Source organism: Notolabrus celidotus, chromosome 8 (assembly GCF_009762535.1).
Source record: "Notolabrus celidotus isolate fNotCel1 chromosome 8, fNotCel1.pri, whole genome shotgun sequence".
Lineage (NCBI taxonomy): Eukaryota > Metazoa > Chordata > Actinopteri > Labriformes > Labridae > Notolabrus > Notolabrus celidotus.
Window position 1 is genome coordinate 17,563,906 of NC_048279.1, and position 15,414 is coordinate 17,579,319.

At 40.2% G+C, this 15,414-nt stretch overlaps 2 protein-coding genes across 4 annotated transcripts in view; both read right to left on the reverse strand.

The window, feature by feature from the left end:
- Positions 1-197: 197 nt before the first annotated feature.
- Positions 198-11,303, reverse strand: csf1ra (colony stimulating factor 1 receptor, a). The gene is made up of 21 exons (XM_034689265.1): positions 11,189-11,303; positions 9,296-9,583; positions 8,872-9,159; positions 8,649-8,785; positions 8,397-8,562; positions 8,093-8,294; positions 7,600-7,715; positions 7,336-7,447; positions 7,009-7,208; positions 6,611-6,702; positions 6,339-6,465; positions 6,020-6,124; positions 5,707-5,817; positions 5,419-5,581; positions 5,222-5,304; positions 4,511-4,614; positions 4,018-4,140; positions 3,802-3,913; positions 3,614-3,713; positions 2,424-2,535; positions 198-2,055 (listed from the first exon to the last, which is right to left on the reverse strand). Exons 1-21 carry the CDS (start codon positions 11,238-11,240, stop codon positions 1,906-1,908), a joined length of 2,943 nt encoding a protein of 980 aa, XP_034545156.1. The 5' UTR covers positions 11,241-11,303; the 3' UTR covers positions 198-1,905.
- Positions 11,304-12,320: 1,017 nt separating this feature from the next.
- pdgfrb (platelet-derived growth factor receptor, beta polypeptide) overlaps positions 12,321-15,414 on the reverse strand; it is a 35,039-nt gene continuing 31,945 nt past the window's right edge. For all 3 annotated transcript variants that reach the window (XM_034690250.1, XM_034690249.1, XM_034690248.1), the window contains 2 exons: positions 14,922-15,214; positions 12,321-13,864 (listed from right to left, as the gene is read on the reverse strand). In XM_034690250.1, the coding sequence (XP_034546141.1) occupies positions 13,717-13,864; positions 14,922-15,214 (441 nt within the window). In that variant the 3' untranslated portion in view covers positions 12,321-13,716. The remainder of the gene's footprint in view (positions 13,865-14,921; positions 15,215-15,414) is intronic.

Genomic DNA, 15,414 nt, shown 5'->3' on the forward strand with positions numbered 1-15,414 from the left:
TTCGAAATTAGCCGAGACAAGAAGGTTATTGTTGCAAGCAATGAAACCTGGGGAACGACTTTGCTGTTGCTTTTCGATCATTAAAATGTGAAGAGATTTTTTTTCATCCAAATCCATCAGGCACTAGGAGGATTTGTTCTGTCTCTAGTGAGGATGTTTCAAACAGAGTGAAATAAAGAAAGAGCTGGGCAGTAAAGTCTGTTGAGATTATGAGGCTTTACTGATAGTCAGAATCATGTCACGTTTTGACAGACAGTTAAACAAAGACTGTGCTTCGTAGAGTAAAGAGGGAACAAAGATTTCAGCACAGAAAAAGATGATAGAGCATGCAGACTGAAAGTAGTTTCAAATACTTCTGTCCAAAGATTTCAGCGTTGTGCAACGTTGACATTTACTGTGGGAAATGTTCCAGAGGAAATGCAGATTGGACATTATCCAATGGAAAACAGGAAGTGAGCAGAGCAGAACTTGCCTGCAGCACAGTTTCTATCAGAACATGATATATAATGAAGACAGAATTAGCTGAGAAATACCTTTCACCACATCATAGTCCAGTGTTAACATTACATTGCAAAATTGAGCTTCTTTTGACAGCTCTTTAGCTTCTTAGTGAGTTTATTTGAACCTTTAAATTGATTCTCATTTGCACACAAATCACAACCAATATATGACATAATGACGTACTCGTATCTAGTCTAGAACATATATGTGAAAATAAAGATGATTTTTGATTTACATCATGAGATATATACATTACTAGACACCTTGCTCTTGTGTTTCATTCCAACGAAAGCACAAATGAAATGCCTGAAATCGCACAAATGAGCATTTTGTATCACTCTAACAGCTTATATGTTATTCTAAAATCTTCATACAGTTGGCAGTGTAAGCTGACCGCTACATATAGACATCAGTTGAAGCATACATCCTAAAACTCGTTGAACTCTTAACGAAATGAAAAGATTCACTTTCACATTGTTCATCTTGATCCACAACAGATCCACAGATTTCCCTGCTCAGTTCAGTTCTATTCCCTGCTCACAAAACCCCACTGAACACTGGTTAATTAATTAGACTGAAGCAAAACAATCACATGAATCCGCTAACTGACAGCTACAGTAAGTGTGTCACAAGAGAATCAGCTATGACCAAAGCACAGAGAGGAAAACAACATGGTCATTCTTTGCCTTCTCCACGGTCCAGTTAGCATGTTTAAAACAAGGGACAACACTTGCACTGTTTGGATGTTCAATTAAGGTGACCTGAGAACAAAACCGAACTTGTCTTGAGCAAAAAAAAAAAAAAAGGTATTTCATGTGGCTTTGAATCCAGTGTTTGTGACTGCTTTTTTTTCTGAGAAACCATACATGCAAGAAAATGATGAGAAGGAAGTAAGCCTGCTGACAAAATGACTGAAATCACAAAAACAACAACATCAACTATCATGAGGCAACATTAAACACATATAAGGAAAATAATGTAAAATATACAATAACTAAAAACACACTAACGGGAAGGGACGGACAAATTCCCCTTTGGATAAACATATTATGCAACAAATACACAAGAGAAAGGGCGGCAAAAGTCCATTAGCATAAAGTACGGCTTTGGATGCTTGTGTGGTTTGTTGACATGTTTCCTCCTTTCATGTCTGCAGTCGGAGTTAGACGTGGCAATTTCTAGTCATGGTCTGCAAAGAAGCAAGTCACATGCTCGCTGCAGCTGCTTGTCTGTCTGGTTAGCAGGCACGACAGGCAAAAAATAGCTGAGAGGGCGACTCTGCGACTATCTGAGCGTTAGAAGGAGCTGTGGTGCTCTGACAACGAGCAACAGCTGCATCCCAACTTTTCTGATGCTTTTTGAGAAGTGATAGGTTTTTGCTGATCGATTGGTTGCTGAAGGATTTCAACAAAACTGGTAGTTGTTGGTCTTCATCAGAGGCTGCTCCTCTTCCTCGTGGTCACAAGACTCGTCACAGGGGCCTTCGCAGCACTTGGGCTCGTCACACACTTCACCTTCCGTGACCTGCTGCTGCTGCACATTCTGGTAGATTAGCTGTGAAGAGGATCATTATCATGGTTAGCTTCGATCAAAGAAAGCCAAACATTAGCTTCCTAGGAACACAACAAGGATCTAAAACATCATATTCTGTTTCTCTTTTATGTGGCACGGGGTGGGGTTTTTTTGATGGGGGGAGAGTTGAATAAAAACGCCCAACAAACAGTCATCAACAACTTTTTAAAATGTCCTAGGGGGACAGTACCCAAATAAAAGCCCAATGAATTTTATTGAGTCTGGATCACTCAGTCTGCTGTCTCTCAGGGAGGGGGTTTTCTACACAAGTGTCACATGTTTTGTTTCGCCAAAGACAGTTTTGGCCAAGCCAGACTTAAGTTACTGAACTTTGTTTTACCCTAACCCACCTGCTCCTGCTCTGGTTGGTCCCCAAGTAGTCTTTCTATCATCTGTGAGACTTTGCTGAATGTAGGACGCTGCGTAGGCTCCAGATTCCAGCACATCTTCATGATCATGTAACTGAAACGAAAAAACAACAACCATAAAAATGCTGATTCATCTCAGTTCAAGTGAACTGAACAGGAAAGAATTGGCAGTGAATTCATTCAGGGCTTACGTACATGCCAAACTTTGTCCCCAAAGTTCAAACTTTATGGTTTAATATCAAGAAAATGCATACAGTCAAATCACACAAATAAGAGGAGGAGAATGGGGCGGTGACGCAGATTCATAAGAGACTTGTTCATAAGAGACCCTGCCCCTCCAGTTGGATTTTGCTGCCGTGAAATAGCAGTTACATGGCTTCCTGGCTTTGGGATCATGTGGCTAACAGGCAGAACTGAGGCCTGACTCACAGCAGAACAACAGATGATTAGGCCCTGACTCAGATTCAGTCCCATCCGTTTCCACTGCAGAGTTATTCCGAGTGGTGTGACAGCCTTGCCAAATGAACACACAGATACAAGAGTCCTCTGAGATACTCCATAAACTCTTAATTTTCTAATTTCTAATTTCAGTGGCTATGTTAATTTAGTTTGTCTGTGTAGTGTTTCCTCAGCTAGAGGAAAGCCAAAGACATAATAACGAATTGAGAGATGTTGAAAGTTTTTTTATGAGGTTACCTCATGTGTCAGTTATATCAGATGGCGGATAGGACAAACAACTGGCGAGGAAAAAGAGGATCTTTGTTCAGCTGTAATGAGGATTTGGGACACCAGCCATATAAAAAATCCAATACTGAAGCCAACTAGCTTTTATAGACCAGCCATTATTAATGCTTATGTCAGCCTCAATGTTAGTAGGTTTCGCTACATGTTCGCTACATCTAGCAAGTTAGCAGGAACAAACCTGTTCCTCAGAGTCAGACAAGTTGAGTGTGGACATTTTACAGGCTGATAAAAAGGCAATTCTTACTCCTGACTCACTTGTAAAAAAAACCCAGCTGAGAGTCACTTGATGCTGCAGTAAATCTCAACTGAGGGTCAGGTGATGCTCAATAGTTCGTTTGCATTAGCTGGACAATTAAACCTTCAAAAGAGCAAGGATAACAATGGTCCACGTTTGTTAGAACACAATGCTGCTGAAGGGAGGAGCTTACATCTCAGGTGGTGCAAAGTCTGGTTGGGACATCTGGTAGCCACGTTTCACCATCTTGTAGAACCTAGAGTCCACTGCAATGCTGGGGTAGGGGCTCTTGCCTAGAGGAGTGTGTCATATGCAGTTATTTTAGCAGGTGAATCATGGAATAAATGTTTTGAAAGTATGACACATATTATGTCTTCAAACCTAAAGAGAAGATCTCCCATAGAAGGATGCCGTAGGACCAGACGTCGCTCTGGACTGTGTACACACACTCAAAGATACTCTCTGGAGCCATCCACTTCACTGGTAGACGTGCCTTAACACATAATGTACAAATAAATCCAATTAATATTTTTTAACTAGACTATGAATTGGTAAAAGTGAAGTAAACATTGGATATAATTCATTAAAAGGGCTTACATTTCCCTTCACCACGTAGTTGGAGTCATTCATGATGTCTCGTGCCAGGCCAAAGTCACAAATCTTGGCCTCTCTGCGGTTGGTCAAGAGGACATTCCTGGCAGCCACATCTCTGTGAATACACTGCCACACACACATACAAACATAAACATAAATGTAAAGTGTACCTCAGGGTATAGTACCATCCAATAAAGGATGTTTAGATAACTGGATGGAGTAAAACCTAATGTTAACCAAGATGCATGAAGACTGGTCCTACTATGAGTAAATCTCATGAATGTATGTGGAAACTCCCCTACAAAGGATTTCACTCCCTACATTAATCATTATCATGAAAAGCGATACATTTTCATGCACACTTTATCAATATTATGTCGGGTAATCCCCGCTTTCTAAGTACAGTATAGCAAGTGCTGCTCCACATTATCACAGTGGTAGTTTCTGTTCTTGATTTTTCACAATAAAGACCCTTGCAGTCGTAAAAGTCACTCACGTTCTTGGCAGCCAGGAAATCGAGACCCTGAGCCACTTGAAAGGAAAACCTCAACAAGTCATCCATGTCCAGCGGCCAGTCACCAGTCTCCTCACACAAAGAATCTTCGCAAACACCAGAAAGAAACCAACACAGAGGGGTTAGAGATACAGACAGTGATGCTATTTATTAAACCTCCTGTTATGTTCCTTTTCTCTGGAACAGCAATAATGTTCCTGGGTCAATTTAATTTGGGGCATATTCAATTGTCCAAAAGTGTGAGAACCCCAAAAAATCCCAATACACATTTTTTTAATCTAATTTTTAACTCCATTACTAACCATTTAAATCAAGATTTAGTCCATTGGTGTTCTTTAATTCTCACTGATAATGGTTCAATTAGGATAACTCACTCGTTTTTCATTAAAATGTATGTTAAAACTTTTTTAATGTACATTGGAAAGCCCTAAATATAAATACTATAGTTTTACATGACATAGATTTTTGGTTATTTTATATTATATTTGATTTTTTCTTTTTTTTTAAGTGATGTTAATAAATTAACATGAGACACCTCTTCTGTCATGCTGCCCAGATTTGTATGCTGCATTTAGCTGGTTTAGAAGGCATATATTGCCAAAAATAGACTGTAAAAAGGGTCAATTTGACCTGCAACATAACAGGAGGGTTAAAAAGGTGCCTTATAATAAATATAATAAATTGTTGTTTTACTTTGAGATGATTCCACGTTGGTCGGGTAGCTTGGTCTCATCTCTAAATAACTGCTTGAGGATGAACTGGAGATTCCACTGTCACTGGATGAAAGAAAACAACAGAAAGACTGAGTGGTATGTCAGCAGCAACAGATAACAGACTGATTGTTTTCTATAAATACTCCATCAATACACAGCACATGTTTATTGATGTACCTCCTAATGAACTGTTTCTGTGTGCAGACATTTTTGTAGTCACTTGAGTTCTCTGTCATGTCGGGAATGTTCATTACAAAGTTCATAAACGTCTCTCCCTTCTGGCGAAGAAAGTTCAGGAGGTCGCCGAGGCTGCAGTACTCTGTGATCACAAGCACCGGTCCTGATGAGAGAGCACAGCATGTTATGACCTTTTACACAGAAGATAATGCAATTTATCCACAAAGTCCTGGAACTGGTTTCACTTCAATAGACATGACAACAAACACATTCAGGATCCGGTCTGACCTCCGTAAGTGCAGGCTCCCAGCAGATTGACAATGTTCTTGTGGTGTCCCAGGTGGCTCAGGATCTTAAGCTCAGACATGAGAGCCTCCCTTTCATCTGAATGGGCACTGGCTGCAGAAACACAATGCAGATTGTCATCATGTTATTCTCCTATTTGATCATGTGAAACAAATGTTCCGATGTCATTCGAGGAAAGCTTCAAATAACTAAAACAGATGAATTGTTCACATTATCTGGAACACTTTCAGATTATCTGGTCACTCTGATTTTGCTCAAATTAACAAGGATCTCTCTGTTCAATTGGGTGTCTAACCTTTTAACATTTTTACAGCCACACGCATCACATTGTCCTCCTTTCCAAGACCGTAAGCTGTGGCCTCAACGACCTTTCCGAAAGCTCCTGCCCCAAGGATCTTCCCTGGTCAGAGAGAGTACAACAAGGTCTGTTACTCACAGCCAAATTCCAGATCTAATATTTCTTTCCTATCATTTTTTCAGATTTTATCAGGTTCATATTCACTTTTTAATGGCTGACACTTTTTTTTTTTTTTTTTTTAAATAGCCACATTTCACTCAAATGTGAGAATCCATCCAAGATCCTTTTAGTCATTTTAGGATACAAAGATGCAAACCTAGCTTTAGCTTGTCTCTTGGGAACTCCCACTTCTCATTGTATGGCAGCTGGGCGGGGTCAATAAAGGTGTAGTTGTTTCCATCTCTCGCCTCAATGATCTTCCAGCGGACCTCATACCTGGGTTTCTGAAGATCAAAAATGGTTGAACAAAACAAAGCAAAGATAAAACTCTGTTACCTTTGGAAATTATAGGATGTTTGAACAATATTTGGCAACTCAGTAACATTAGCTTGTTTTTGTGGTTACTTAAATGACTTCTGTAAAACTGACCTGCTTGTATTTGTAAAACAGAAAAACCAACAGCACAAGCAGAATGGCCAGAATTCCAGCTGCTCCTGTTAAGGTGGACGTGAAGAGTTTATCTGCACAATCAGAGAGAGCTGTGTTTTAGTACATGCCGGACTGAAAGTATATCACATGCTGTTTTCATGTCTTCCTTTGTGGATGATGTATACTGTTAAGCATGCTTATGAGGTGTAGAACTGCAATCTCAATAAACTCAATAAATAACACCAGAATCATGCAGTTTTATAACAACTACAAAGGGATCATCTGACCATGACAACAATAATCTCACAAATCAGGCATTAGATTTGGTTTGAGCCTGGTCCATGTGACTGATCAAAGTCAACAAAAGAACAAATAATGATAATTCATGAAGAACTCACCAGAAACCTCCATAGCAAAAGTGTCGCTGCTGAAGCCAGCAAGGTTGAAAGCCACGCACTCGACAGTCATCCTGCGCCTGGACGGTCCCACAGTGAGGACACTCTCCACCTCCACAGCTCCATACTCCTCTCTCTGGACCTCCACAGTGGGAGCCTGGAGAGAGGTTGCCAGCTGCAGCCCTGAGGTGTTTTCATTACACCTGTGTCAGCCCAACACAAACACAATCAGACTCAAGACAGGAGGAACTGTGGTGATAACAGTTTACATTGCTGTTCATGTTATGATTGAGCCTTTTACAGGCTTTGTGACATTTTTTGGACACTTACGTAGGCCGTATCCCAAAACATTGGTACCAGATGATTCTGGGTGCAGGATAACCGAAGGAGGTGCAGGTGAGTGTGGTGATGTTTTCCCATCTTACAACTGCAATAGGCTTCTCTGCCAGAGATGAGGAAAATAAAAAATAAACATAGACATAATTCCTCATATTCTAAGAAAATTGTATTTCTACCTAACCTGAGAGAACTTAAATCATGCAACACACAATTAATGTTTACTGATTTGATTTGTATTTGCTAGAAGTCACTTACGATACATTTGGACTTGGAACGTGATGGATGCATTGGCCAAGTTGCTCTGGGCATAGAAAGTGTATTGTCCTTGCTCCTGTGCATTCACCCTCTTTAGCTGCAGTGTAGCATGATATCTTAAAAAAACACACAAAACAAGAAAAAAACAATAGGAACTTTAAAATAAGAAAAAGAGGAATGTCTGCAGACTCTAAAATGACTAATTCAGTGGGTTGAGTTCAGACATTTCCAATCTATAACCGTCAAGTATGTCAACAAGTCATAAAGCAGAACATCATTCTTCGTCTAGCAGAAGTTTCATGACCTGAGACAATGAGATGACCCTGGTGTTCCTCTGTCAAATCTGACCAAATGCACAGAGAGCATATTTCTTACAGGGGAGCTTCCCCTTACTGTAGTACACCCGATTGTTTGTTTTCTTTATTTAGCAAAACCTTGCAGACATCTTGGAGCCATGAGATGCAAAGATCAGACTCTGGCTTGAGTGTTATACCTGTTGTTGTATCTGATGAGTTTGTGCTCCTGTGTTGATGTGTTAGGAGATGTCGGTGTGTGCCATTTATGCTCGGTAATTTGAGGGTATGCTTCAATGAGCACAGTGAGCTCCAGATCTTCTCCCTCATTCACCTCCACTGAAAGACCCTTGAAGGCCAGCTTGGGGGACAGCTGAGGCAGCAGTCTGATGTAGGGCTTGTCTAGTTGGGACATTTGAAACAGTTTGTGTTTAGCTGTATTGATTTCATCGTTTCCGACTTCATATTTTGAGATCTTGCTCAAAACAGTTTTCTTTGGCTTACCTACAACCAGTAAGTATGTGGTTGAGCTGTTCACACCTGCTTCATTAGTTCCAATGCAGGAAATGTTTCCTGTGTCTGTAAGGTCCACAGTAGAGAGAGTAAAAATGCTCTGAATGTCCAGGCGGTTTTCTCCACTGGAGCGAGCCCTCTCCTCAATTGTTGGTCTCTGACAAAAAAAGAGGAGAAACATCACAGTTGAAATTTTCAACTCTTGCCAAAATAAAGAAAACTCCCAAAATGCCTCATACTGACCGACTTGGTGGTGTATTTCCAGGTGACATTGTAGTTGAAGTTAGGGTTGTGAGTTGTGCAGATAACCCTTAGTTCCTCACCAATTATGCGCACAAATTCATCCGTCTCAAGGAAGACATATGGTGGGAAACGGAGCTCTAAAGCAGGAGATAATCAAATCTGAGTATCATACTTGTTTTCCCACACAGTTTGAGTAATCGTTGTGACAATCAAGGTGTCTCACTCTGAATTACGTTGATGGAGAAGGCCCTAGAGGTTCTCTCCATCCCGTTGACCCTGGCGGTGCAAACATAGTCAGCGTTGAAGCTGGGACGCAAGCTGTGGATGAGAATACCACGATGCCGGAAAATCGTGAAGTTCATCCCCAGGGGAACGGTGGTGCCGTTGTCCATGCGGAGACCCAGGTCTGTGGCAGTTGGGTCGGTCAGCAGGCAGGGCAGCAGGTAGTCTTCGCCTTCTTTTCTCACCACACGCAGGGTCGTGCTGGTGGTCCAGAACACCCTGTTTGGATCTATTACAGCCATTGATTCATTATTAGATCAGAATAAGAGGGAGTAATGTTTTACAATGAAGAAATCCCATAAACAATCTCTGTGGACAATGATCAGTTCAAGTACTTAAAGAATAACAGGACTCTTTGAGCTCACCTTTGACGTACACATGCACAGAGGATGTCAGATCATGTGATTGTGATCCACCAGTGTAAAAACACTTATATGTTCCAGTGAACTCTGCAGAGGGACGCTCAACTTTTAAGGTGCGGACCTTCCCATTGCCTTTAGAAACAAAACGTCTGTGTTTTGGAAGCCTGGTCTGCCAGTTCACAGGCCCGTCCCCCTCACACCTCAGGTCCAGAGGGATCCCAGGTTTGACCACCACCTCAGAGCTGCCCACCACCTTAGAGTTGAGCTTGATCACTGGACGCCTCCATTCTGCTAAAGAGGAAAAATACATATATTTTATTGTTTGATGAATACATTTATTTACAAAGGGAATATGTAGAAATAATGCAAATAAACTAATTCAAATATATCTTGAGTGGTTTTGCATTTCCCCCTTGATAATTAAAGATTTTGGTTCAGTTTCTGTCTTTTTTTGAGAACTCAGAGCTGTCTTCTCTGGGTCATGACTGATATAGTTTGAAAGTTAATACATTAATTCAAGAAGTTGTGAAGACATGGACCCAGATAACATCTTGAACCCTCTCACTTCTGCTTTTTAAAATGCTGCTGTCTCAACACTGGGATCTAAAATACTAAGCTTCACAGTTGTTACTGTTGTAGTTTAACTTAGGTCCACATTTTAAACAAAAAACAAGAAAAAAGGCACAAGCATGGAAAAAAGAGCAATATACTTCATGAATCTTTAAGGGAGACTGCTGAAAGCATATCATCACCCTCAGGGAGCATAGAAAAAAGATTGAGGGATGTAGAACAATGCTCTCTTTGATAACTTTGTGGAAGATTTGGAAGTTTCAGCTGCACCAATCACTGCGTTTAAGATTTGTTTTGGGATGGACCGCTTTTGTAACAATGATTGACACTGGAGGGCCTGAACATGCTGGAGCTTCCTCTTATTTAAAGTTGAGTTTTTACTTTTGATAATGGTTAAAAAAATCCATGCAAAGCTTTTGACAGGATGATTTAAGGCTTGATGCAGAACTGAGATTCCAGGATCAGCATTTTCTCTATTCCTCACAGCACTTAAGTTAAGATGGAGAGACAAGGAATTGAATTTAGACGTTCGGAACCAATTTGAACCTCCTGATTGTAGGTGTAAACATGTTTCATTTCCTTGAAAATCCCTATTCATTGAACTGAACTATTCCTCCAACCTCAAAATGACCCCGTGTACACCTCAGACAGTAATCCGGCAGAAAGCAAAACGAATCCACTGAGCCAAAATTAACACTAAACAACAGATGCTTTTATGTGCTCAAATGCAAATACATGAAATTGCAATTTGATGCTCAACAAGGGACACCCATATATGTGTTGTTCTCAGCCTCAGCATACTGTCCAAAAAACAGAAGGCATCACAAGAACAAGCCCCAAAACAACTCATGATGCTGCAGACAATTGTCCTGCTGATTAGATAAAACATAGTGCCAAATTTCAGATGGAGGAGCAGAAAGAGCCTCTAAGATCTTCTGTGCTGACCACGAGTTTGTGCCATGAAATGTGCAATGAAATCATTTGAGCCTCATACACGAGAAGTCGTGTTTGAGGAAAATAGCAGGCTAACTGTGCTGCAGATGAATATCTTTAAAAATGATATCTTCTTTGAATTTAATCCAACTTACAAACTTGTTTGATTCAGTGTATACCAAACATGTTTATAGTTTTCACTCACTGTACTTATTATACTTCAAGTCATCTTAATCAATATAAAAACATAAAAAAAAGATACCACTGCATCAGAAAATCTCTCTTTCACTTGTGTTGTTTTACTACTAAGTATGGATTGTGGATTTAAGCTGAAAGGTCTGCAAAGAGACAAGTGAAAAGAAAAACCCTTAACACCACATTTGGGGGCCTTACCTGAAGCAGCAGAAGCCACAATCCCCAGCAGCAGAGCAAGGTAGGACTGCATCCTAGATCAACTCCAAACCTGCGACTTCAATGTTGGTGTTGATGACAAAAATCTTCTATTGACCTGTAGCATTGAGGAGAGATATGAGAAAACCATTTAAGGTTGTGCTCTTCTTACTCATTGACTATCTTTAACTTCTCTTTTCTCCCTGGTTAGAGGATGTCTGCCTGTTAAGATGACTAATCTAATCCTATTTTGGTCCTACTATGAACACACTATAATTAGATATCAGTATGAAACACTGTAAGGACACACTACAGGGTTTCAATCAGAAAATTCTTAAATATCAAGTGAATTATGAGATAATAGAAGCATCGCTGGTTGATCTCACATGTACTCACTGCAGACGTCTTCAGCTTATTCGAGGGGTTCAATAACTTCCCCAGGTTTGATGTTCCCAGCATCCAGAGCTGACACAAGAGTCCCTTCTTCCCCTTCTGTCTGCCTCTGCCCTTCTTCTCCCTTCTGCTTGTTTACAGTCTCTCCTTCACCACAGAAGTCACACAGCAAACATGAAATCTTTCAGACAGCAAGTGGTGGAGGGTGGAGGGAACTCTGTGTGTATGAGTGTGTGTGTGTGAGGGGAGGCGGACCAGCATATCACGCTCAACAAATTAATGAGCCAGTGCCAATTTGCCACAGAAAGGCACAATTCTCCCGAGACATCTGCTGAGGTGAGACTAATCACCTTCATCACTGTTGAACCATGGCTGCAAGGCTTTTCTAACAAGGGAAGCGATGGTTTGTGGGAGAGAAAAAGAGCCTCAAAGGGCTCTTACAAATCTGACTCAGGAATCAGAGAAAGACTAACAGATATGGGAGTGAAAAAAGTCTTTATGAGTCTATCAGCTTCTTCCCTGAAAGTTATAAAAGATTCCTGTGGACAGATGCAGCAGGAAATCACTGACTGTTTATCAAAGGAATAAATAAAAACTTTTTATTAATGTAAGCACCAGGAATTATTTCGGATCTGCGTTTTGACCTGTTTAGTTTGAGTGCTTCTTCAGATTAACAGAAAAAAAGTAGAGCTGTGAGAGTTAAGACTGATTCACGTGACTCAGTAAAGACTCACACATCCAATAGATCTACGATAATACACTTTATTGTCACATTTACAACATAGAAAATGGCACACATAAAAAATACATTTGTAAACGTTAAGAAGAGCTTTGGTACCATAGCTTGTGATACAGTGATCTTGTGCATTTTAAATTGCTACAGAAAATTATATTGTGCTGTTTTAAATGGTGAAGAAAGTATGGATAATCTGTGTAAGTAAATGTTATACAATGCAACAGACGACTAAACGCATTATTTTTTCCTGAACACATGGCTGTCTAACTCTACTGAGCACAGTATCCCTTTGTATCAGCGAGAAAACAATAGCTGCAAGACAAGAATATGTCAGACTCTGCACAAAGGCACTCGTGTGCCATCTTGTGCTTTAAGGCAGTGATACGCTGAGTTGATCATGAGTGAGTTACCTGTCATCACACAAACTCTGTTGTCGTAACAGTCTGACTTTGAAGTCTAAAGTTGATTCTCTAAAGTTGGAAAATCTTTACAGAGTGTTTGTATTATTCATCGTGGAACTTCCTAATAAAGTGCAAGTCTGGCACAGAACTACGATATAAATCTACATGAAACAAGGATTCAGTATTCACAGAAGACAAAAACACATTTCATATATATCTCTCTGATAAAAAAAGAAAAGTAAAAAAAACTTCTGACACTGTGGTGAGTGTAACATATATATAAGTATTCCTAACAGAAAAACAGTGCACGTAGAATCTCTCTGTCTTACATGTTTTGGTAATAAAAAGAAAATGTTATAAACAGTAAACACAGATACTGGTCGTACTTAAGGCAAGGGAAAATGCTTTAGTTTCCAAAGTTGTCTCTTATTTGATTGCCAACTTTCCATGGTTTAGGACATAATGTTCCTGATTCTGACTTGTATGGAAATTTCATTATGTTCTGGTCTTGACAGGATTTCTAGTTTTCATTTGTGTAAATGTATTTGTTTTTAATTCTAAGACACAGATAGCAACCTGAAAGAAAGACCCCGCCTTTTCTAGAAGGCTACCCTGATTGTTGAGCTAAAAGGCCTAAAGGGGACAAATGGCTAAGTTTTAAGGTCTAGAGAATCCCTGGCTGCAGTGAATGCATCATTTCTTATTGTAAACTGTTGTAGTGCATGAGTGAGGAGAGTACCGTTTTGATATTGTGTTAGGTTACCAATCAACAGATGATAACATCAGGCTCATTATTATTTTTCAACTATTGTGTCGTTTCAGAGGTACTAAGTGTAATACAAAAACAAGAAGGACAATACTTCTCTTAGTGCTTAGTGGACGTACAAAGTTTGCCTCCTCAGTTTCACTTTTGCTACATTCTCATTCAGTCATGTTCCCTTTTTTCTGGCATATTCAAAAAAAAAAAAAAAGCAGACACAGGCTCTGTTTCGTCAGGGCTTTTACAGGAAGCTGTCTTCTACCTCAGGTGTCCCAGAGAAGCCCAGCAGAGCGTCTCTCTCGCTGGTCTCCTCCAGTCGGTCCTCCTCTGGAAGAGTCTCTGCTGTGTCCTGCGACATGGAGTCTGTCTCTTCCTCTAGGGCCAGAGAGCTGAGGGCGGGAAGAAGTAAGAAAAAAGACACAAAGTGGAACTCAATCAGAAAGAGAGACACAAAGTCACACCATGGTCAGATTTGTGGTGCCGATCCTGACATCCATCTGTTTGTTATCTTCCTCCCAGCAACCACGAGACATTTTTATCTCAGAAATAAAACTACTCATCCGTTTTTATGACATTTACAGAAAATTTGTGTTTTATACCCTTATAAAACGGTAATGAATTTATTATCAGAATTATTAACCAAAAAATACTTAGTTGGCTTTTACAAAGAAGAAAAAAAGGCAGCAAATCCATCCAAATAAGGAAAAGGTAATGACACAATGATAGGTACATTAGCGGTACAAGCTTCAATAATTGTTAAATTATGGAAAACATGGCTGAGTTTTCTGTCGATGGTCGTATCAGCATTCTTTTGAAGATTTATTCAAAACAAAAAGGAAGACGGTTTAATAATCTGGTAATTGATTAGCTCATGAGGTTGATATTATTTTTTTTGATTTTAAGATGTAGCCTGATGTTTCCATGACGTTCTTGCTGACATCAGTCTGTGAGTCTAGACCAACAGAGCTTCACTGTTTTCTTTTATAAAAGCCCTAAAGAGCTCAAAATCCAAACCACAAGGTCAAAGGTGAAGTCTATGATCCAAATCAAAGCAGGAAAATCACCCTGCTGCATAAATTCAAATCACAGGGTTGGAATTTGCTCCATTCCTTCACTCATTGTCAGGTACTATAACGTTAAGAGTGATAAAATACATTTAAAAAAAAACCCACAAAAAAAAAAAAAACTTTAATTGATTGTGTGAATATATCAGGACTTTTAACAGTCAAGCATTTATTTGTGCAGTAAAGCAAACTTTGCCAGGCTGCATATTTTTATATGCTATAAAAACACGTCTCCATGTCCGCTTCCATAATGCAGCTATTGTCTCAGCTCCACATCTGGATGAGTGGGTGTGTGGTGAAAAAAAAACACTGCTCTAGTTAAATAAACACATCCTCAGCATTTGGCACACATGTGAAGTGTCTTTTTTCTGAAGCTCCTTACCTTGCAGGACTCTCTGATGGCCCGTCGGTGAAAACGTCCTCTGGTTTAGGATCTGGGATGGGGATGATGTATTCGTTGTATGAAGGGATGACTTCCTGTGTGTCATCCTGGGGTCTGAACTCTCTGGGGCTTGTACTCTGGTTGTAGGGGTCCGGGGGGAAGGAGAGGGTGACGGGAGATGGGGAGCCAAATGCTGGGTTGGCGATAGGGAAGGGTGAGGAGAGTCTAGGCTTGGTGCGGGCCACTGCCGGGTGGTCACTTTTCATGAAGTTGTCGTTCACTTGGCTGTACCTCTGTTGGCAGAAGACAAGAGTTAGCTAATGAACCGTTTGTATGTGTGATGCTGCAGCAAAGAGGTTGAGAAACTAAGATGTTTGAATCTAAATCAAAATATTTGAATTTCAAAGTTCAGAGGTGCTGAAGAGTCCTGGATCAGTGTATTGGCATTTACCAACCAGCCACTAGGGAGACTGTGAGTGATAACTGTGAATCT

What these genes read in the sequence shown, in the direction of transcription:
- csf1ra (XM_034689265.1), bottom strand. Translation starts at nt 11,240, where the DNA reads ATGCAGTCCTACCTTGCTCTGCTGCTGGGGATTGTGGCTTCTGCTGCT. An exon ending in TGTTTTACAAATACAAGCAG is followed by an intron (nt 6,466 to 6,610) that starts GTCAGTTTTACA and finishes TTTGATCTTCAG; the next exon opens with AAACCCAGGTATGAGGTCCG. An exon ending in CAGAAACAGTTCATTAGGAG is followed by an intron (nt 5,305 to 5,418) that starts GTACATCAATAA and finishes TCTTTCATCCAG; the next exon opens with TGACAGTGGAATCTCCAGTT.